This window comes from Muntiacus reevesi, chromosome 3 (genome assembly GCF_963930625.1).
Source record: "Muntiacus reevesi chromosome 3, mMunRee1.1, whole genome shotgun sequence".
NCBI classification, from domain to species: domain Eukaryota; kingdom Metazoa; phylum Chordata; class Mammalia; order Artiodactyla; family Cervidae; genus Muntiacus; species Muntiacus reevesi.
Genome location: NC_089251.1, coordinates 165004656 through 165026663, shown reverse-complemented (window position 1 = coordinate 165026663; position 22008 = coordinate 165004656). Strand labels below are relative to the sequence as shown.

The 22008-nt window shown below is 42.7% G+C and overlaps 2 protein-coding genes across 3 annotated transcripts in view; one reads left to right on the top strand and one right to left on the bottom strand.

The window, feature by feature from the left end:
• The window catches only part of SERAC1 (serine active site containing 1), a 55664-nt gene extending 48298 nt beyond the window's left edge, over positions 1 to 7366 (bottom strand). The window contains exon 1 of one of the 2 annotated variants that reach the window (XM_065931050.1): positions 7272 to 7366. The gene's annotated coding sequence lies outside the window, so the exon portion shown is untranslated. The remainder of the gene's footprint in view (positions 1 to 7271) is intronic. The other variant, XM_065931052.1, reaches the window with a different exon arrangement.
• A 136-nt stretch (positions 7367 to 7502) lies between these two features.
• GTF2H5 (general transcription factor IIH subunit 5) lies at positions 7503 to 19097 on the top strand. The gene is made up of 3 exons (XM_065927747.1): positions 7503 to 7579; positions 8403 to 8486; positions 18692 to 19097. Exons 2-3 carry the CDS (start codon positions 8452 to 8454, stop codon positions 18870 to 18872), a joined length of 216 nt encoding a protein of 71 aa, XP_065783819.1. The 5' UTR covers positions 7503 to 7579; positions 8403 to 8451; the 3' UTR covers positions 18873 to 19097.
• Positions 19098 to 22008: the final 2911 nt, after the last annotated feature.

Below are 22008 nucleotides of genomic sequence, written 5' to 3'. Positions count from 1 at the left end.
AATCCCTGCAGAGCCCGGGTTATAACGTGAAGTGCTGTCTGCCACTTGTGCTTCCTGTCATGCTTTGCTCTCACACATCAGTTCAGTTCAGACAGTCGCTCAGTCATGTCCGATTCTTTGCGACCCCATGAACCACAGCACGCCAGGCCTCCCTGTCCATCACCAACTCCCAAAGTCCACCCAAACTCATGTCCATCAAGTCAATGACGCCATCCAACCATCTCATCCTCTGTTGTCCCCTTCTCCTCCTGCCCTCAATCTTTCCCAGCATCAGGGTCTTTTCCAATGAGTCAGCTCTTCGCATCAGGTGGCCAAAGTATTGCCCTCACACATACCAGCCTTCTTTTCGCAGGTGGGCCCCATCCTCAAGGTTACCTCCTGCCTCTGCTAACCCCTGATCAGAATTAGTGTGAAAGTGAAAGTGAAGTCACTCAGTCATGTCCGACTCTTTGCAACCCCATGGACTGCATAGCCTACCAGGCTCCTCCGTCCATGGGATTTTCCAGGCAAGAATACTGGAGTGCGTTGCCATTTCCCTCTCCAGGAGACTTCCCAACCCAGGGATTGAACGCGGGTCTCCCGCAGTGTAGGCAGACGCTTTTAAGTCTGAGCCACCAGGAAAGTAAGACAGTTTAGCCATGCTCAAACCCACAGAAGATGTGGAATGTTATAGGAGGCCTGACGGACCACAGAAACCACCCTGAATCTTGGCACCACCCTATGTGATCTGGGGCACCTAATACTTTTGGGAAAATACCCTTCACCCAAACTGCACCCAACCAATCTCTCCCAACTGAACCAACACCGATGACTTGAGCAACACCGGCCAAAACCTAAGAGAAGAGAGAGATACTGACGGACCTGGGGGCTGGCTAAAGGGGATGAGTCACAGAGGAACGGCCACCAAGGAATACGGTCATGGAGAAGAAAAGGGACCATTAATGCAGATAGATGGATTAACAGGGCTACTATTTCAGGAAGAAGGGACAAGTGAAGAAAGCAGCCTAGGAGACAAATGACACTTTGAGTCAACGCACAAATCAGACCTAGAAAATAATGGCATAAATGCCAGGTACCACTTCTGGGAACGGGCTGATAGAAACACACAGCAGAGCTTGCTAAGCATGCTGATACAACCAGAAGCCAAACTGGCATCTAAGCAGTGATCCGCTATACTGGGGGGTAGAAAGTCAGAAGGCGAAGCTTTGGAAAACCCATGCCCTCCTCGCCCCCCAGGACTATGGGATGTTTTGAGCAGTAACGATAATTTCTGCCACTGTGCCGTGACAGCCACTCTTCCCGGGATTAATAAAAGGGGCTGCATCATGCAGTACAGCTGTAGGTGAAGGGAAAAGGACAGCTGCCAGAGACAGCATACACTGCCTGTGGGGAGCCACTGGGTCCTCGTGAATAAACTGTGCCCCAGATTCAGACACGCAGCTCCGGTTCTAACTGTCGCTTCTTGTCATGCATACAGGCTTCTCAGGAGACAGGTCAGGTGGTCTGGTATTCCCATCTCTTTAGGAATTTTCCACAATTTGTTGTGATCCACATAGTCAAAGGCTTTGGTGTAGTCAATGAAGCAGATTTCTTTTTTTTTTTTTTAACTTCTTTGCTTTTTCTATGATCCAGTGGATGTTAGCAATTTGATCTCTGGTTCCTCTGCCTTTTCTAAATCCACCTTGTACATCTGGACGTTCTCAGTTCACATACTGCTGAAGCCTAGCTTGAAGGATTTTGAGCATCAACTTGCTAGCATGTGAAATGAGTGCAATTGTATGGTAGTCTGAATATTCTTTGGCATTGCCCTTCTTTGGGACTGGAATGAAAATTGATCTTTACCAGTCTTGTGGCCACTGCTGAGTTTTCCAAATTTGCTGGCATATTCACTGCAGCACTTTAAAAGCATCATCTTTCAGGATTTTAAATAGCTCAGCTGGAATTTCATCACCTCCATAAGCTTTGTTTTTAATAATGTTTCCTAAGGCCCACTTGACTTCATCAAAACTGGGAAAGGTACGTCAAGGCTATTTTAAAAGGGTTAAATAAGCAAGTACGTCACCCTGCTTATTTAACTTATATGCAGAGTATACCATGCGAAATGCTGGGCTAAGGTGACTCACAAACTGGAATGAAGATTGCAGGGAGAAATATCAACAACCTCAGATATGCAAATGATATGACTTTAATGGAAGAAAGTGAAGAGAAACTAAAGAGCCTCTTGATGATGAAGGTGAAAGAGGGGAGTGAAAAAGTGCCTTAAAACCCAACATTCAAAAAACTAAGATCATGGCACCCAGTCCCACCACTTCATGGCAAACAGAAGGGGAAAAAGTGGAAAGAGTACCAGATTTTCTTGGGCTCCAAAATCACTGCAGATAGTGACTGCAACCATGAAATTAAAAAGACATTTGCTCCTTATTAGGAAAGCTATGACAAACCTAGACAGCATATTAAAAAGCAGAGACATCACTTTGCAGACAAACATCCATCTACTCAAAGCTATGGTTTTTCCAATACTCATGTATGGATGTGAGAGTCGAACCATAAAGAAAGCTGAGTGCTGAAGAACTGATGCTTTTGAACTGTGGTGCTAGAGAAGACTCCTGAGAGTCCCTTGGTCTGCAAGGAGATCAAATCAGTCAATCCTAAAGGAAATCACCCTGAATTTTCATTGAAAGGACTGATGCTGAAGCTAAAGCTCCAATACTTTGGCCACCTGATGTGAAGAGCCAACTTACTGGAAAAGACCCTGATGCTGTGAAAGATTGAGGGCAAGAGGAGAAGTGGGTGACAGAGGATGAGATGGTTGGATGGCATCACTGACTCAACGGACACGAGTCTGAGAACACTCCAGGAGACAGTGAAGGACAAGGATGCCTCGTGTGCTGCAGTTCATGGGGTTGCAAAGAGTTGGACACAACTGAGTGACTGAACAACAGATTTGGACACCAGTTTCCATGTTGAGCTGCACTTTGGAAAGCAACATTTGGTTCCACCCTAAGGTGGGCAGTGGGACTCAGAGACCACTTAAGTAATGACCTCCATATAACATACAGTATATGGGAAACGGAAGGTTCTGCTGAGAAAGAAATCCATAATGAGACAGTTGTTCTATCACTGATGGGTATTGTAACAATAACACCTTCTCTAAGAATGACACAGGCGTTTGGTGCAATTACAGTAGAGTCAGGAAACGGTAATTTAAAAAAACAAAATGTATAGTAACACTGATAGAGACAACTATATGTACAGAAACTCGTTCCTCCCCACCCCTCCCCATCCCACTCTCTTGTAGAAGTTGAGAATAGCTGGTCTGAGGACAAATTGTAGGAAAAAATCGGAACTCATCTAGCAGGTCTTGCCAAAGAGTGCTAAAGAATTCCACTGAGTACAGACAATGATAGACAAGGGAGGAGAGAGAATAGTGCAACGTTTCCCAGACAGACTATGCAAAACACTGTGAAGGAATCAGTGGGCTTTCTTGTCTTTTCCAGTCCATGGGATATTCTAATTAAAGAGAAAGCCACATTGTAGACCAGAAACCAAAGTTAATCTTAACCAACCTTTTTTTTTTAAATGTGAATCACTTAATTTGTAAAAAGGAAAAGTTTGTGACCCCTCTGTACCACTTCTGCACCTGCCCACATCTTAAAAGATGGCCCCTCTGAGTCTCCATGTTACAGAACACAGGGCTTCCTTGCCAGTGACTTGGATGCACCATAGTCACTTTCCTTTGGCATCCCACCCAAACTTTGTTTCCAATCCTTTAAACTTACAAACAAACAACAACAAAAAAATACACCTCCATGGCAAGGCTTCCTCAGTGTGCGTATATAGACACATAGATAAACACACACATATGTATGTATGCATATGTATGTAAAGTATATTCCAGTTTGTGACTTGCCTATTCATTTTTATAAAGGTACCTTCTGATGAACAGAAATTTAATTTTCATAACATCTCTTTAACCAAATTTTTTTTTCTTTTATGGTTGTTGCATCCTATGTCCTATCTAAGAAATTTTTGTTGCCTACCTGAAAGTCACAAATATTCTATGAGTTTGTCTAAAAGGCCTTTTGGTTTTCACTTTTACATTAAGGCCTATGATCCATCTCAAATTAATTTTTTGATTTGGGTGAGACAGGAGTTGAAGTTCATTTTTTTCCCCTCTATATGAATAGCCAATAGTCCCAGCATCATTTGTTGGAAACATTTCTCAATCCTCATTGAATTGACTTTGTGCCTTGGTTGAAAATCAGTTGATTAAATAAGTATGGGCCTATTTCTGTATTACATTGCATTCCATTGATCTATTTGTGTGAAGTGAAGTCGCTCAATCGTGTCCGACTCTTTGCGACCCCATGGACTGTAGCCTACCAGGCTCCTCAGTACATGGAATTTTCCAGGCAAGAGTACTGGAGTGGGTTGCCATTTCCTTCTCCAGGGGACCTTCCCAACCCAAGGATCGAACCTGGGTCTCCCGCGTTGTGGACAGACACTTTACCGTCTAAGTCACCAGGGAAGCTGTAAAATCACACAGTACTGATTAACGCAGTTTTGTAATAAAGCTTGGGGCTTTGCAGGTGGTGCTAGTGGTAAAGAACTTGCCTGCCAATGTAGGAGACATAAGAGACTCGGGTTCGATTGCTAACTAGTTCAGATCAGTTCAGTCGCTCAGTCGTGTCTGACCCTTTGCAACACCATGAATCGCAACACGCCAGGCCTCCCTGTCCATCACCAACTCCCGGAGTTTACTCAAACTCATGTCCATAGAGTCGGTGATGCCATCCAACCATCTCATTCTCTGTCGTCCCCTTCTCCTCCTGCCCCCAACCCCTCCCAGCATCAGAGTCTTTTCCAATGAGTCAACTCTTCGCATGAGGTGGCCAAAGTTATTCTGCTTCTGAAGACAAGAAGTAGTAATGGAGGCATGATAACATGAATATCCCTGAATTGTACACTATATGTGGTTAAAATGGTAAATTTTATGTTACATGTATTTATCTCAAAGAAACAAAAAAGAAATCTTTCCCAGAAACAACATAGCCTCCTATATTTTTTTCTAAATATTTTTCAGGTGTGTTTTTCACACTTAGGTCTTCAGTCTATTTGAAAATTACTGTTGTGAATGATGTGAAGTAGGAATCCAATGTTGTCTTCAATCTATATGGATACCACATAGCTCAGCACCGTTTCCTGAATACACTGTGCTTTTATACTACTACTTGGTGGTATACTTTCGTGTGTAAATGAGCATGTTTCTAAGCTCTCTCTTCTGTTCCATGGGTGTACTTTCCTGTCCCTAAATCAAGACCAGTAATTAAGCCAGAAGTCTTGATTATTATGGCTTTATATTGTTTTGATACCTAGAAGGCAGAGACTTTTTCTTCAAAATTGAGTTAGGAATTCCGGGTGCTCTGTCTTTTCATAGACATGTTAGGTTCAACATATCAGGCTCCATGAAAAATCATATTCCAAATTTAATTGGAATTTCAACAAATCTGTAGATTTGGAGAAAATGGACATCTTTATGATGCTGAGTCTTCCTACCCCATGAATATGGTGAGTGAGTGATACTCACTCAGTTGTGTCTGACTCTTTGCAACCCCATGGACTGTACCCCGCCAAGCTCCTTTGTCCATAGAATTCTCCAGGCCAAGAATACTGGAATGGGTTGCCATTTCCTTCTCCAATGAATATGGTATATAGCTGCATTTACTTGGGTCTTCTTTTATGTGTTTCAATAGAGCATTATAATTTTCTCCTTAAAGGACGATCACCTTTAGTTTGATCTATTTCCAGTTACCTTCAGTTTTCAATACTGTTATGAATAGCATCTTTTTATTATTAAAATTCCCAGTTATTGCTGGTGTGTAGAAATTACTTTTTTATTCAGAAATCTGTTTAAACTGAAGGCCATTTTTGATGACTTCTTAACAAAAGACGCCCTTCCAGTCCTTCTTTATCACACCATATCAGTTAACCTTCTAGTTATCTGATTTTTAGTGTCCTTTTCCCAGGCTGTAATTTGTTGCTAGCTAACCACTGTAAGTTCAATGTCTACAATAGGGTCTGACATATACAGCACAAAATGTTTATTGAATAAAAAAAAATGGAGATTTTAAATCTGGATGATTTGGAAAAACATGGAAAGAAAAACAGATTTTGAAGTGAAGGTGAAGTGAGATGTAATTCAGGTTGGGAGGCATTCTTTAGAGTTCTCACAGGTCATTAATGTGCAGGCATCTGGCCACCACCCGGAGCACAAGAATGGAGGTTTGATGTGATGGAACCGATGAGACAGTGAAAGAGGAGAATGCATTCAAGAAGGAAAAAAAAAGAAAGAATATATTTAGGAACGACTAGACTTGAGGCAGATTAGAGAGGGGGAAGGAGTGAGCATGCACAACAGCATGGAAACCAACCGGACAGGAAAGATTTGAAGCAAAGAAAGAGGGAAATAAATGAAAGAGCTAGGTTCCTAAATCACACAAACACACAGTTGGAGAAGTACGATTTCACCTAAGTAACAGAAAGCAAGAAACCTTATTTCTCGACTGGTAAAAAAACAATTAGAGAAAGAGCTCCAATACTCTCTTTGTGACCCCATGGACTGCAGCACGCCAGGCTCTTTCTTCTGTCTTCCACTGTCTCCCGGAGTTTGCTCAAGTTCATATCCTTTAGGTCGGGTGATGCTATCTAACCATCTCATCCTCTGATCCCCTTCTCCTCCTGCCCCCAGTCTTTCTCAGCATCAGGATCTTTTCCAATGAGTGGACTCTTCGCATCAGGTGGCCAGAATATTAGACTACAGATCCGAATCTGGGGAAGGAAGTAATTTTAGAACTCTGGGTCTTTCCTCCGGGCTCGGAGGACCCATCAGCATTCAATTTTATTCATCCTCTCGCGTGACAGCTATAGAAGCTGTGGTTTGAAAGGTTCCGATCTGAACTGCGGAGACTTGTTTCCTCCTCATTTTCACCATCCTTCCTGTGGCCGACAGTACCGGCAGGTGCTCTCGGCGGCCGGGGACTGGAATTAAGATGAGGGTGGCGACCGGGAGAGCAGAGCCGGGCTGCCGAGGCGGGGAGATAGGCCCTCACCTCACGCCCAGCGCCGGGTCAGCGGGTCAGCCAGGGGCCGCGCGCCCTCGCTGGGGCGCCCCGGCAGCGCCGCGTCGCCGCCCGCCCCACGGCCCGCAGTGCCCGACTTCGCCAAGGCCCGCATCCGCCCCCGACCCACGAGGCCAACCCGCCCTTCCTTACCTGCCGGCGCGCGGAAGCGGTCACAGCCCTCTGGCTGCTCACGCAGAAGCGAGTCCGCGGGGAGCCCGCCCCTGCCCACAGCTCCCAGTACCCGCCCCTCCACCGGCGGCGGGCAGCACGTAACCCCGCCCTCACCTCGCCCCGCCCCGCCATTAAGCCCCGCCCACGTCCCTCCTCCCCGCCGGCACGCCTCACCCGCGAGGCCGTCGCGGTCGCGATGACGTAGCAGCCGCATGCGCACTCTATCGTCGGTGCTGCGGTGCTGAGGTGCTGCGGTGCTGAGGCGCTGAGGGGTCCGTGGGTGGAAGGTGCGTGGCGTCGGCTCTCGGAGCCATAGGGGAGCCTGGGGTGCGTGGAAGCTCTGTGGGTTTCCAAGGAAAAAAGAGGAGAGGGGAAAGTCCCAGAAACCTGTCTTTCAGGTTGCGGGGATACAGGATTCCGTCCTGTCTCTTTTTGACGGGGCCGGGCGGCTGCCCCGCGGCACTTGAACTGTGCATTTCTTTTGCGGGAATCATTGCCCAGCGCCCAGGTGTGGAAGTTTAGTAAGTTAATTTGGCGTGCGCTGAATGGGTTCCTTGCCTTCAAGCACAGGTCACTGGGGTACACATTTTATTTGGCAAAGTAACAACAAGATCCGGAGACACAGATTGTTCTTTTTCTGCAGGTAGCTGCGACTTAAATCTCTTTGCTCCTTCTCATCTGTAAAACGAGATGGTTAGAGCCCCATATAATTTTTAAGACCCCTTGCGAAGCTACCGTTCTGTGACTCCTGTCTCCGACAGTTTTACCTTTTATCATATTTCCGGGTAGGGAAAAGAAATCTTTTGAATAATGACCGTGTTTGAAACCTGGATTGGCCACATTGCTGTGGAGTTAGGCCCCATTAGGCTTTCGTTAGGATTGACTGGGGATAGGATTTGTTTGCAAATAAGATTTGTGCATTGTTACTATCCCAGATAGACTCGTTTGAATTTTGTTAAAAGATCAGAATGTCAGGATGTTTTCCTAATGTTAGCTCTATATCTTTCATAGACTTATATGTTTAGTCTTGGCATTTAATTTTTTGCCTTTGTTCAGAAGTGAATCACCAAAGGATATTGAAGTTAATGCCTTTGTATTTTGTCACCTTAGGCTTTTGTTAGCATTTTTAGAGTCATCAGCACCTTCTGACTGGGAAAAGATGGTCAACGTCTTGAAAGGAGTGCTTATAGAATGGTTAGTAGTTTTGATACTTATTAAGTTTTAAATCCACACATTGAGTCTGTTTGTTTTGCACATTGAATCTTGATTTGCATGTGTGCTGTTTGCAAAATCCATTTAGTTGTTTTGTTCTTAAGATCTGAATGAATCAAGTCTTTGAGCTTTCTCAACTTCGTTTTTCTCACTTAATAACTAGTGGGATAAATTTTGTTGCTGAGTCTTTTCTTAGTGCCAGTTTTCAGCATCTCTGTTGAATTGATGTAATTGGCGTTATTTCCAACAAGTTTTGGTCAGTGGCAGGTAGCATATTTGTTAATTTAATCCTCTTTAGGGGAACAGTGCTTGTATTTTCAAATCATCAGGGATTAACTAGAATTTTAAGGCCTGCCAAAGTCACACAAACTTTGGTCTTTAAAGAAGAGAAAAAAACAAGAGAGCCAGTTGAAGGTTTCTTAAACTAGGCACACATTCCAAAGGAGAAGCTAAAAGCTATGGGCAGAGCTAGCTCCTTAAAGTTAAAGTGGGGCTCAGTTATCCCCAGTTTGAAAATCTGGGGACCAGTATTGTTCAGTGTCTGCTTTTCTTTGCCCCACCAAACAGTTCTGTTTCATCTGGGAATCCTGCCCTGATTGTCTGAAAATACTACTGTCTACATTTCTTTACCTCTAATGTGAGCCATCATATGAATGATGATACTGTTTCTATGGTGGCACCGTTCAGGGAGGAGCAAGACCAAACCCTCGGATACTCTGACATTTCAAGCAGCACCATCCAGTAGAAATATAACATGAGTCACATATTTAGTCTGAAAGTTTCTAGTAGCCACACTGAAAAGTAAAATGAAACAGGTGAAATTTATTTAAATCAGTATACCTGAAGTATTTGACCAGGTACAAAATCCTCAAATTTCACACTAACACTTCAGAATCGTATCAAGTCTTTTTCCACACTAGAACTTCAAAATCCAATGTCTCCCTTACTCTTTCAGCAAGGTCAAAGGCTTGCTGCATTTCAAATGCTTAGTAGTGAGGTATGACTAGCAGGCTGCTTTATGGATAGTGCAGATTTAGCTTGAGTGGAGAGACCACCAAAGGCAATTAAGAAAACAGCCAGTGAAGTAGGAGGGAACCCAAGGGAACGTTTCACTAAAGCAGGTAGGCTGTGTTAAGTGGTGGTGAGAGGTGGAATAAGATGAAGACACACTGCACGTCATTGATTTTTTTTTCTTTTTTTTTTTTTAAATCAGAGCTCCACTAATTTAGTGAAGAGGTGGAATAGATACTTCAGAAAGGGGAAGGGAGGAAAGGAAGTGGAGACTGTTTGTCTTGATAATGAACAAGTGAAGTCCCTCAGTCGTGTCCGAATCTCTGCAACCCCATGGACTGCAGCTCGCCAGGCTCCTCCCTCCATGGGATTTCCCAGGCAAGAATACTGGAGTGTGTTGCCATTGCCTTCTCCAGGGGATCTTCCCGACCCAGGGATTGAACGCAGGTCTCCCGCATTGCAGGCAGGCTCTTTACTGTCTGAGCCACCAGGAAGCAATAGGATAGAGAAATGGGCTGGTAACAGAAGAAGGATTTGTTAAGGGACTCTGCTGCTTGTTTCTTTCACTGTTTTAACATGAGAGACTAGATTTTTTGGTGATGAAAGTAAACGCTAGAAATGAGAGAAACGTTCACTTGGGAAAGCCAAGGGATGGATCTAGATCTCAGAATTCCAAGCATACTGTGCTGTTGTCTTTTGGAAAACACTTCTGAGCCACTTTTTGTTTTTTATTTTTCTTACTACTTTGTCGTCACTAATGAAAACGTTTTCCTGGTTGGTCCTTTAATGTTATTTTTTAACACAGAGGATCCACACACACATTTTCAACTGTTTTTCCCTTTTATTTCTTCCAGTTCTTCCAAATGTAATCTTCCTTCTGGATTTGATCGGTATTCACCTCTCTCCTAGGGTCTTCATATTTTTCTTTTTTTTTTTTTCATATTTTTCTTTTGATTGATACTTTGCATTTCATTTGTCTGGAATTTATTGAGAGGAGGGGCATATTAAATTAGCTGTCTTTTTTGGGGGGGGAGTCAAATAGCTGAATAATTGTCCAACAACATTTATTTCCTTTCCTCATGATTTGTGATGGCTCTTTTATCACATCGTCTTTCTGTCCTTGCCGCTGCTGCTGCTAAGTCACTTCAGTCATGTCCGACTCTGTGTGACCCCATAGACGGCAGCCCACCAGGCTCCCCCATCCCTGGGATTCTCCAGGCAAGAACACTGGAATGGGTTGCCATTTCCTTCTCCAGTGCATGAAGGTGAAAAGTGAAAGTGAAGGCGCTCAGTCGTGTCTGACTCTTAGCAACACCATGGAGTGTAGCCCACCAGACTCCTCCGTCCGTGGGATTTTCCAGGCAAGAGTACTGAATGGGGTGCCATTGCCTTCTCCATCTGCCCTTGCTGTGCTCTTTAATCCCATCCCACATCCATTTTTTGTCATTTTTACCTATTCAAGAATAACCTGGGAATAATTTAGTTTGTTTCCAAAATAGTCCTTTTGGAATGATGGTTGGAATTGTATTACACACATGCATATATATATTTTAGTGATAGCTGGGAAGCAGTTTAAAGAGCAAAACTTTGGGAGACTTATTAAAGTTTTGGTGGTAGGCTTTCCGTTTTAGCCCTAAGAACAGAGAGCACAAATTTGTAAGAGAAACTGAGGGTTTTTTGCCTGATGGGGTGAGCTCCCACTGGTTTGCTTGTGATCAGCCTCGAAATTGTCCCTGGGCACTAGTGGCCTTCTGTCACCTTGTTTTTCCATGTATTGCCCAGACTAGCAGCACCAGCACCATCTGGAGCTTGTTAGAAATGAAAATTTTCAGACCTCACCCCAAATCTACTAAGTCAGAATTGTGCATACAAAAGGATTTTAACACAGTGCTCTTAATCAGCCGAAGTTTGGTAATCAGTTTCACGGTGGAGAATTGTTTTGCACCAAGACTAGATGTTATTTTTCAGATGGATGCTATTCCGCGCCAGGGGCTTCCCTGGTGGCTCAGTGGTAAAGAACCCACCTGCAAGTAAGGGAGACGCAACAGACCCAGGTTCGATCCCTGGGTCAGGAAGATCCCCTGGAGTAGAAAATGGCAACTCACTCCAATATTCTTGCCTGAAAAATTCCATGGACAAGGGGTCAGAAGAGGCAGACACCACTTAGTGACTAGGCAACAACAACTATCCTTGCCAAACTTAATTTTTCCCTTCAAGGTGAAACGTAAAGTGTAGCCTGAACGATTTTTCAAAATGCAGCTGTCTTCCCAGAGATCCAGATCTTCCAAGAAGACTCCAGGCCTAAGCAATAATGGAGTCGTAAAGGGCATGGCCAGGGCCAGTGGCCCTTCCTTCATGAGTAGGTGCACCTGTTGGGATGGTGGTACCCGAAAGAGTCCTTCAGTCCCCTCATGTGTATACTTGATGCCAAAGGGAAGACTGTTCATAATACAACAGCAGCTGTATACTTCTGTTTATCATCTCATAATATTCATAGATGTATGAAGCACTTAGGTGAATTGGAGTACAGATCTACATTAAAAAAATAAATAAATAGTGTATAACACTGACCATTTAGTCCCAACTGTCAGTGAATTGAAAAATTGAAAAGTACATGAATATCATAAGTTTCTTTCTTCCCAACGCTTATCAAATACCAGAGTCTAAAGATTTTCATATTTTTTTGTCAAAATGAGGTTGGTGAAAACTTCCTGTTTGTTGGGATCCACCTTTGTGTTGACTGCCAGCCTCACACCAAGAGTTTCCCGAATGGAGCCAACCACAGCAGTTACTGAAGCAAGCTGCATATGCTCAGCTCATGTTTGCGTCCGATTGCAGGTGCTCGAGCAGACCTCTGGTGTGATACTTAATCGCAGTTGGTTTGGCAGGTGCTTCAGCAAGGAAGATTTGTAGTACAGGTGCAAATTCCAGCCAGTTCACAGCACGAGAGCAAAGAATCCGGAGAAGTAGGTAGTATTAGGCCAGTCTTGTCCTTACACTTTTGGCTTCCAAACCTACATTCTATATGAGAAGCAAATCAGAACTAAGGTCAAACCAGTCTAACCACTGTCCTATTCTTTCACGGTGTTTATAATGTCTTTTGTGAGCCTTTGCTTTCTATTCTTAGCAAGGCCACGTTCACTGAAGTTTCTTGGGCACTCAGAACAATGCCTGGGATATATATAGAGAGAGCTACTTAGTAAATATTTGTTTATTGAAAGAATTTTGGTAATAAAATTGAATCAAGGGGTATAATCTCACTTTAAATTCCAGATTATTAGTGTTCCTTTAGAGCTTCTCTACTACTACAGTGAGAACTAGAGTGGGTCTTGATAGATTGAATTCAAGTTTCAGTACAGAAAAGGTTTGTACAATAGGCCTCCTTTTTGGTAAGTTACATCAGAGTAGTTTTTGTTTTTTTTAACTGGAGTACAGTTGATTTACAATGTTAATTCCAGGTTTACTGCAGAGTGATTTAGTTATATACAAAAATATTTTTTCTATGACCATCTTAATTCATCAGAGGAAAAAAAAACATCAAGATGACTGGTGATTTTGTACTAGGTCTGAAGTTAAGCTGAAATGTTAATTTGATTTAAAGGCAGTTAAAAAAAAAACACTTGAGTAATATGTAATGCACGTGTAATAGGAGATGGCTAAAATGGCAGGGGTAGTCTGCAAATGGCAAAAATTTTGAAAACATTGACCTATTGGTTAAAAGCACAGATGTGAGTCACCTAGCACTTCAGTTTGTTCAACTTTTATTTAATGGAAAGTATGTAGATGTACTTTATTTATAAAATTTCTGGAGATGAAAGTCTTCACAACGCCTTAACCCTTGCTGTCTCTAATGCCAGTAACAGTTACTAGTCAATTGTGTGTCATCTGTGAGTGCACTGCACTCAGACAGTAACAAGATAACGTATCAATTCGGACAGCAGTATTCGTAATGTCCTTATTTCTCCTCATTGTTCCATTTAGACCCACAGATTATTTTAAAGGGTTAACAAAAAACTATTGCCTGCCCTGTCACCTAAAGTGTATCTTTTTAGGAAGCCTCTGAATGTGTGCTTTTTGTAGAAGATACTGAGATTCTTGTGGGGTCTAAGGCAGTTCAGGACAGGAAAGGCCGTGAGGGTGAAGTGGGCATCAGGGTCACCACGAGAGAGACAGAGGCACGTCCCTCCTCGCAGGAACGGGAGGGAGCAGCCTGGGTGTAGAGCGCTGAAGCCAAGGAGTGGTTTCTGTCTCCCCACACCTGTCTCTTCCTTTCTCCACCTCTTCCCACCCACCCTCCTTTTACATTATAGGCTTGGAGCACTTGAGACAGCAGCTGAGGTTTCAAAAAGGGTCTGAGCAGGAGGACAGAAGTTGTAGAGAAGCTGAAACTTTGTTTCCCCGTCCTGTGGGCCTTCCCATTTTCATTTCTGTAAGATCTGAAAGAACCCTGTTCAGCCTACTTCATTACTGCCAGATTCTTTCTAGAATTACTCTTTAAACTCTTTTTTTAATATTTCACAGACTGGGTATCAATAATTGGTAGGATTGTTTACTCCAGTGAGATTTTTCAACATACAGGATGGTGTTGCTTTACAAAAATTTCTTACTTAAAATTTTTATTCTATGTAACTGCCAAAGGTAGGGGGTTACTGCAAGTGTAAATTTAACATCCTCACTATCTGCTTAAATCTGTGACCGTCACATTGCCTCTCTGTATTTTTAGAAGGCCCCTGTTGTCTCTACCATCCTGCACAGGCAGTGATGGGACCAGATGCCGTGATCTTAGTTGTCTGAATGTTGTTAAGCCAACTTTTTCACTCTCCTCTTTCATGTCATTATCAGCCTTGAGACTCATTCCTAGGCCCTCAGTCACCCAAAACGCCACACATTTCCAGGTCATCCTTCATTCATTTTACATTCACTGCCTTATGACTCTGTTTATCAGCACGTTAATTCTACCTCCCTCTTGCCCCTACCCCATCCTTTCCACTTTGGCCTCTAGAACCTAGTGAGAGCAGGAACCCCCTGGATCCCTGTTTCTTCTCTCAACTTTCCATCCTTCTTCCCCCCCAATTCCCTTTTTTTTTTGTTGTTGTTATAATAAAAACCTAGCTTTCCCCTGAGCCCGCTCTGTTGACTTTTTTTCTCTTATATCTCTTGTACCTTTGGGCCAAGAAATGGGATGGATATCTACCTTCTTTCTCATTGCCACCTCCAGAAATCCTCCCTCCCCCCTCCAGAAAAACCCCCAGTTCCACATCTGATGAGGCCACCCAGTAATCCTCCCTTATAATCATCTACAAACACCCAAGTCTTTCCTTGAAGGTTTTTCTTTGAAGGCAATCTGTCACTCTTCAGGAGCGCTCCACAAATTCTTAAATGATTTCATGTGTGTAGTCATTTCAGTCCCCTGATGACCTCTCAGCTCCCTGACCTCCTTTTCCAATGAGCTTTCCTTGTCCTGCTGTCGCCATTCATTTGCATTGTCACACCTACCAATATTTCGGTCTCTTCAAAACCTCTGTTTCAGGCACCTACCTCAGACCATCACCTCCTCTTTCCAGTTCACACCCTCTAATACCCTAGGTCTATAGTTCCTTTTGGAGAAGGAAATGGAAGCCCACTTCAGTGTTCTTGCCTGGAGAATCCCATGGACAGAGGAGCCTGGTGGGCTACAGTGTGTGGGGTTGCAGAGTCAGACACGACTGAGCAGCTAACACACACAGCTCCTTTGGACCTCCCTGGCGGCTCCTTTGATTCTCCCAGGCCTGCAGCCTGTTGACCCCCCGCTCCTCCCTGTCCAGCACGGGCCCCGCAGCCTCGCTTCGATCACTTCACTCGTCCTCTTAAAGACCCTCAGCTCCCCGGCCCTGTCTCGGTCACATTCACCAGGTCCGGTTCAGTCCAGCTCTCCGCCTGTTGTGAACCTTTACTTCCACAACTCTAGATGGCTGGAGAGCATACTGATTGGTCTCACTTCCAATTCATGACTGTTACTAAACTCATGACTTAAATAAATGTAACCTGCAAATTCCTAAGTTCATTTGTTCTCCCAGTTTCCTAGTCAAGCTGTTATATTTCATCAAATTAAGAGTCCATCAGTTTTAAAATTTAGCAGTATGTTGTGTCTCTCTTAAAAATCTCATGCCATTAAATTAAGACCTATCCCAGTTTGGGAGATAATTAAAATCTTCTTAGAATGAATGAAATGTGGTATTTCACCTTCTCTTATCACAAAAACCACCCCTGTCCTCACCTCAGTTGGTCACTTTGTTTCTTGTTTCACTGAGAAAATGGAAGCAGTCAGAACATCGAGGAGGCTTTATCACATGAACCTGGGCCCATACACTCTTCCCGCCCCCAACGCTAACTGTGAATGACTTGTCTCCTCCCGTCTCCAGCCAGCCTCCCTTCTTGGGAACTGGATCCCAGCCTCCCTGTCCTATTTAAAGACACCTCTTCCACAGTTTTCCTCTTTTTGTCCTGCTTTCTCAACTTTTCTTTCTCTACTGCCTTATAATACTGCCCCCGACCCAGGTGGGTGGAGGGTGTGGAACAGACACTCTTGCTTCTCACATCCTTCTCCAACTCCCACTTGATTTTCCTGCTGTTTGTAGCAGAATTTCTCAGAAGATACATCTCTGTTCCATTTTTTCTGATTTCTGTCCTCTCAGTCTAAAAACCACTCCAGTCACATTCTCTCCTGTGTTGTCATAGTCTTGAAACTGCTCTTGTGAAGGTCTAGTAACTTTTTGAATCCAGTGGTCAGTTCTTAGTCCTTATCTTGCTATTCCTATTAACAGCATTTGACCTAGTTGATTGTCCTCTTCCTGGATATCCTTTGTTACCATAGCTTCCAAGTACCCTTCAGGTTTTCTTCCGACCTCAGTGGTCACTTTATAGTCTGTTTTGCTGGATTCTCCTTTCCTTCCTAACCTTTTGGGGTTGGGGTGTCCAGGGTTTGCTGCCTGGACTTTCTAGCTCTGCTCACTCCTTGGTCGTGGCTGTAAATGCCATCTAGACAGTGTTGACTAACTCCTCATTCTCGACTTCACTGCTGAAATCCAGAATTGTATATCCAGTTTCCTGCTTAGCTGCTTCATGCGGGTGACATCTCAAAGGTAATATGCCTGAAACTGGACTCCTGATCTTAACTGCGCACCTGTCCTTCTGTGTTCCTCCTCATCTCAGTGCAAGGCCGCTCCATCTCTCCATTAACTCAGGCCAAAAGTCTTGGCATCTCCTTAATTCCTCTCAAAGCTCGAGTCAAGTCTCAGCAAGTTACGTTGGCTTTACATTCAGCCTATGTCTAGCACTCAGCCACTGCCCAACCTCACTTTTACCACTGAGGTCCAGATTGTTGTGTCTTGTCTGGATTACCACAGTCACCTTCTAAAGGGTCTTCCTCCTTCCAGCCTTGCTTCCACCATCCACCAGTCTTTTCTCAGCCCTGCAGTCAGTATGATCCTTAACATTTAAAAGTCAAGTCAGTTTGTAAGTTGAATCAGGATAAAACTCTGACCTCATCTTGTGCTGCTCCATCCCACCGGTTGCCCCCCTCCAGCCCTGTGACCTTGCTGTTCGCTCTGCCTGGGCAGTTCTGTGTCGCGTCACCCCATGGTTCGCTCCATGCCTCCTTCTGACATTTGTTCAGATACCACCTGCTCAGTAAAGCCTTCCCTGAGGCCCCTATTTAAACTTCCAACATCACCACTGTCGTCTCTGCCATTTCTTATTCCACTTCCTTGCTTTTTGTGTGTTTGTCATAGTGTTACCACTAGACTGTAAGCTCCATGATAGAAAGGATTCTGAATTATTGTTTGTTTCACTGCTGGATCCCCCAGACCACAATAGCACTGACACATGTTGGGTACTCAGTAAGTTTTTATTGAATGAGGGAATAAAACTTAAGACAGTGTATTTACTACTTCTGAGCAAATCAATATCCTACATTAGTATGGTCATTCTGATACTGCAACTATAGAATTTAACTGAATTTGCCAAACTTAAGTGGATAAATATAACCTAAGTATTGTGAACCTAAAGTAACAAACATACTAGGAGCTAAATTTAAAATCTGCGTCATTTCTGACATGGGCAAACATGCTTATTTTTTAACATCATTTTAGATCATAGTAAATTCTTAATTATTTTTAAAGGTAAGTTGTTGAAAGTAATTAAGACAGTCATTTTTTCAGGAAGACTTGACTTTATTCATAGTTAATATGCCTTGCACCATACTCATTTAGTAATTGAAATCCATTACTTGTTAGCTTCACATATACCTATGTTTGTACTTAAAAGCAATAAGATATATATGATTTTCAGTAAATTACACTGACCTCTTTGAATTAGTCATTTTTGTAATTGATGTTGACATCTGTCAAAAAACCCGAAAGATTATGTGAGATTATGTTTTCTCTAAGATTGTGTTTTCTCTAAGAATTTAAAAAAATTTGTATGTAACTTGACATAATTTTATATTTATCTTTTGCTAAACACTTTATTGTATATTATATTATGTCCTTTGTTGTGATTCAGGTTTTTATAAAAAACAATTCTATAAATTCAGAAAATTTTCTCTCTTTGCTTTATGGCTATCCTGTTTATTCCAAGCTAAAAATCACAAATAGTTGAATTTAGCTCTTTTTTTGAGCTCAGTTTGCTCAAAGAGATTTGGTTAGAATTTCCTTTAAAGATTCTGAATGGTAGTTCAGACTTAAGAGGTTCAGAATTAAAGCCGGAAAAATACCTGAATATTTTTACCAGCCATACATTGTCGTTGACATTTTTAAAATCAGTCAACAGGGCCGTGCTTTGGGTCCCTATTAACCCAAAGCCAGAGCTGTGACTGTTGCTTTTACTTTTTGCTTCACTTGTCACTGACAAATTATTATTTAAAATCTCATCGTCAGTCTCTTCTAAACTTCCACTAACTGTTCTCAATGAAGCTGCATCTGTGAATCGTCAACCCTTGGGGCAGAGAAGAGAAGGGAGGGGTTGGGGAACACTTTACAACTTTTAAAATCATCCTTAAACACTCTGTGCTCAGTTTTCATTTCTGGTGTACCTAGACAGCAAGGTGTCCCCTTGTCACATGTTTTATCTCTCAGTGACCCTGCCACGAAGCAGTTTCTGCTGTCCTTGTCTCCTCATCACGTGTTTTATCTCGACAGTGACCCTGCCATGAAGCAGTTTCTGCTGTACTTGGACGAGTCAAATGCCCTCGGGAAGAAGTTCATCATTCAGGACATTGATGACACTCATGTCTTCGTAATAGCAGAGTTGGTTAATGTCCTCCAGGAGCGAGTAGGCGAATTAATGGACCAGAATGCCTTTTCTCTTACCCAGAAGTGAAAATATTAGCTACTGACCCCTCGGGAATTAAAAGTAACAAGTGCGAGAGACTGTCACCTTTCAGTGTCTTGTGTGACCAGTTTGATTTACAGAATTGCTTAGAAGCATTTAATGGGGAAGACAGGAGTATCGTTTGTTCATAAAAAAGCCCCTGAACTGACTTTCTTGTGCTGTCCCCCCCCCCCCAGTATATAACCCTAGAATTAAAAAAAAATTTTAATTGGCTTTTATTTACCTTTATTAAAACATAAATGTAAAAAAAAAAGACATAAATGTAATTGGTTTTCCTACCTTTTAATGCCAATTTATTTCATTAAGAATATAATGAAATATGCTTTTAAATCATCAATCTAATAATCTAGATACTCATTTTTGCTTGTTCCTATTAGTAATTGGGGGTTTGATAGAGTAGGTATGGTTTGTTTTGTTTCAACTAGATCAATATGCCAAGGTGGGAACTTTGGTAATATTTGTGCTTTCAAATAATATCTGCATACCAACCAGCTCTATTGGTGAAGAAGATGTGGAAGAGAACCATGTAACATTGCCCAAAAATTCAGTTTTCAGAAGCACCGAGGATTAGAAACAACCAAATGGAAAAGGTGTGTGCTGCTTTGCAACTTTCATCATTCCTTATTCAGACTTTGTCACATTTTCTTATTAAGGCAAGTGCTCTTCTATTAAGAAGTCAGTTTTACTTGGGACTTATTCCCTATAACAATCCCTGTTTAAACTTATCTCAGAAAGAAAGGTAGGAACAGACAGAAGCAAAGTCAGTCTTGGTGGAGGTGGCATGATGAGATTTAAGTTTTGTTGCATCTAGTTCTGTGGTTGATGGAGGCAGAAACAAGGACCCTGATGGAGGCTTTGCTTCCCTTCCTGAAGATGGTGTTACCAGGATGGATTCATATAGCAGGAGTTTTCCAGAGAAAAGAAAACTTCCAGGATGTTAGGTGGAATCTTAAAGCCCACTTCACCTGCCTCCCTATGGTGTGTGTATTCACAGCATCTGTGTACCAGAGTCACTTGCACATGCATTCCTAAACCTGGAAACTTCCATTGGCATATTTATCATGATTCCCACCCATATAACTCAAACCACCCAATTTTGATTTTCACTTAACAGTGCAAACAGTTTTGATGAGTTATTGGGCTTCCCTGATGGCTCAGATGGTAGAGTGCCCGCAATGTGGGAGACCTGGGTTCGATCCCTGGATTGGGAAGATCCATTGGAGAAGTGAACAGCTACCAACTCCAGTCCTCTGGCCTGAAGAATTCCATGGACAGAGGACCCCGGCAGGCCACAGTCTGGGATCGCAAAGAGTCAGACACGATTGAGTGACTTTGACTTTTCCAGTGCCACAGCTTGTTGAATACAGTTCCTTCCTTTAGGATTTCCAGCTGTCCTTAAATGTTAACGCCTCTTGTATTTCAAGCATGTCTAAGTCAATTTGCCTTAGGTTTTTTGTTCCTATTAGCCTTTTAACATGAAAGTGAGAGAAAATTTTTTGAGAATATCAGAGTTTAAAAGGCACCAGAAAGACTATTGGACAGTGACTACAAAGAGTATTAAGTGGAGGAAAATCTTTTATTTGTTTAAAAGTGGAGTTAGGGCAAATGTTCTGTATGTTTCTCCAGACGGCCTTAGAAAGATGGGACGGTGTAGTGTTGGGAGCACCGCATGGCAGCCACTGAGCTGACTTGTCCAGCGGTGAGAGAAGCTAGGAGAGAACAGGAAGTATCCAGGCAACATCTTCCCCAGGCTCTGCTGCTTGGGATCTGGTTGAGATGATTCAATTTAGCACACTTCAGTTGTATAGAACAAGAGAGGTTGGCTGCTGGGTACGGGAGAAATTAACTGCTGTCTTTTTAACAAAGTCCTAAATATGTAAAAAGGTAATATTAACTTAAATTTTCCTAACTGCATAAAAAAGTCATATGTTAATTTATGGAAGACAGTTGACCAGTCACAAATACCTGTGTACTAAAACTAAAACTTGATTTTTAGAATTATGCTAAGTTCTTTAGAAAGTTCCTTTTTTAACACTGTATAAGGTCAGAACTTCTGAATTCCTTGGAACTCCAATTTCCTTGTGAAATTTAGTGTGATTATTATAAAATTTCAAGCATCCTAAGTCAGCATAATAATTAACTTAAAAATGTTTGTTGAGAAATCAGTTCTGGTGAACACTAACTGATAATAGGCAACAAAGGTGCCAATCAAAATTATTGATTGTATTGTTCTTAACATTATCTATGGGGGGTTCCCACGGGGCACTAGTGGCAAAGAATCTGCCTGCCAGTGCAGGAGACGCAGGAGACGGGTTCAGTCTCTGGGTCGGGAAGATCCCCTAGAGTAGGAAATGCCAACTCAACTCTAGTATGCTCTCCTGGAAAATCCCACGGGCAAAGGAGCCTGGAGGGCTACAGTCCATGGGGCGGCAAAGGGTCAGACACAACTGAGTGAGCACAAAACAACAACGTTTATAATAGAAGTGATTTGACCTAATTGTACACTTTTCTGGAAAGATGGTAAATAATGTGCTTGCTCAATTTCATAGTTACACATTAAACCTCTCTTAGCTCCAGAGAAACTAAAAACTGACATAACGCCTTCTGATTTTACTGGAATCATTCTCTCAACTACCTTTCCAGACAGGAAAAGGGTAGGTTTTAAAGATGAAGAAATGATGCAGCCTGCAAATATGGCCAATTCATATTCTTAAGTATGCACAGCCCTGCTCCATTTGTAGCAGAGACACCACTAGAGGGTCTACTGGTTAGATTGTTGAATAGGCTTTTGGAAAACACTGTTCTCCCTACAGAAGAGTGATGACAAGCCCGACTGCGTCCAGTCTGCCTGGGTCCAAACATCAGCTCCCTGCTTTCCAGCTCTGGGATCTCATACGTGTCACTGAGTTTTTCTGTGCCTCTGAGCCCTCATCTGTGAAAACTGGAAAAGTTATCCTCGAAACTTGTTTAGATGATTACAAGTTAAAATACGTAAAGCAGATGGTTCTGAAACTTAGTTACCTTGAGTCTAGAAGGACAGAATGGAAAAGAGGGAAAAAAGACATTTCAGCACACACACATACACATTTTGTTTTGCATGATCACTATCTTGTGAGAACAAGCA

Bases quoted from the DNA above. Each gene is read 5' to 3' on its own strand.
- GTF2H5 (XM_065927747.1), top strand. From the start codon at position 8,452: ATGGTCAACGTCTTGAAAGGAGTGCTTATAGAATG. The intron at 8,487-18,691 runs GTTAGTAGTTTT...TTATCTCGACAG, and splicing joins AAAGGAGTGCTTATAGAATG to TGACCCTGCCATGAAGCAGT.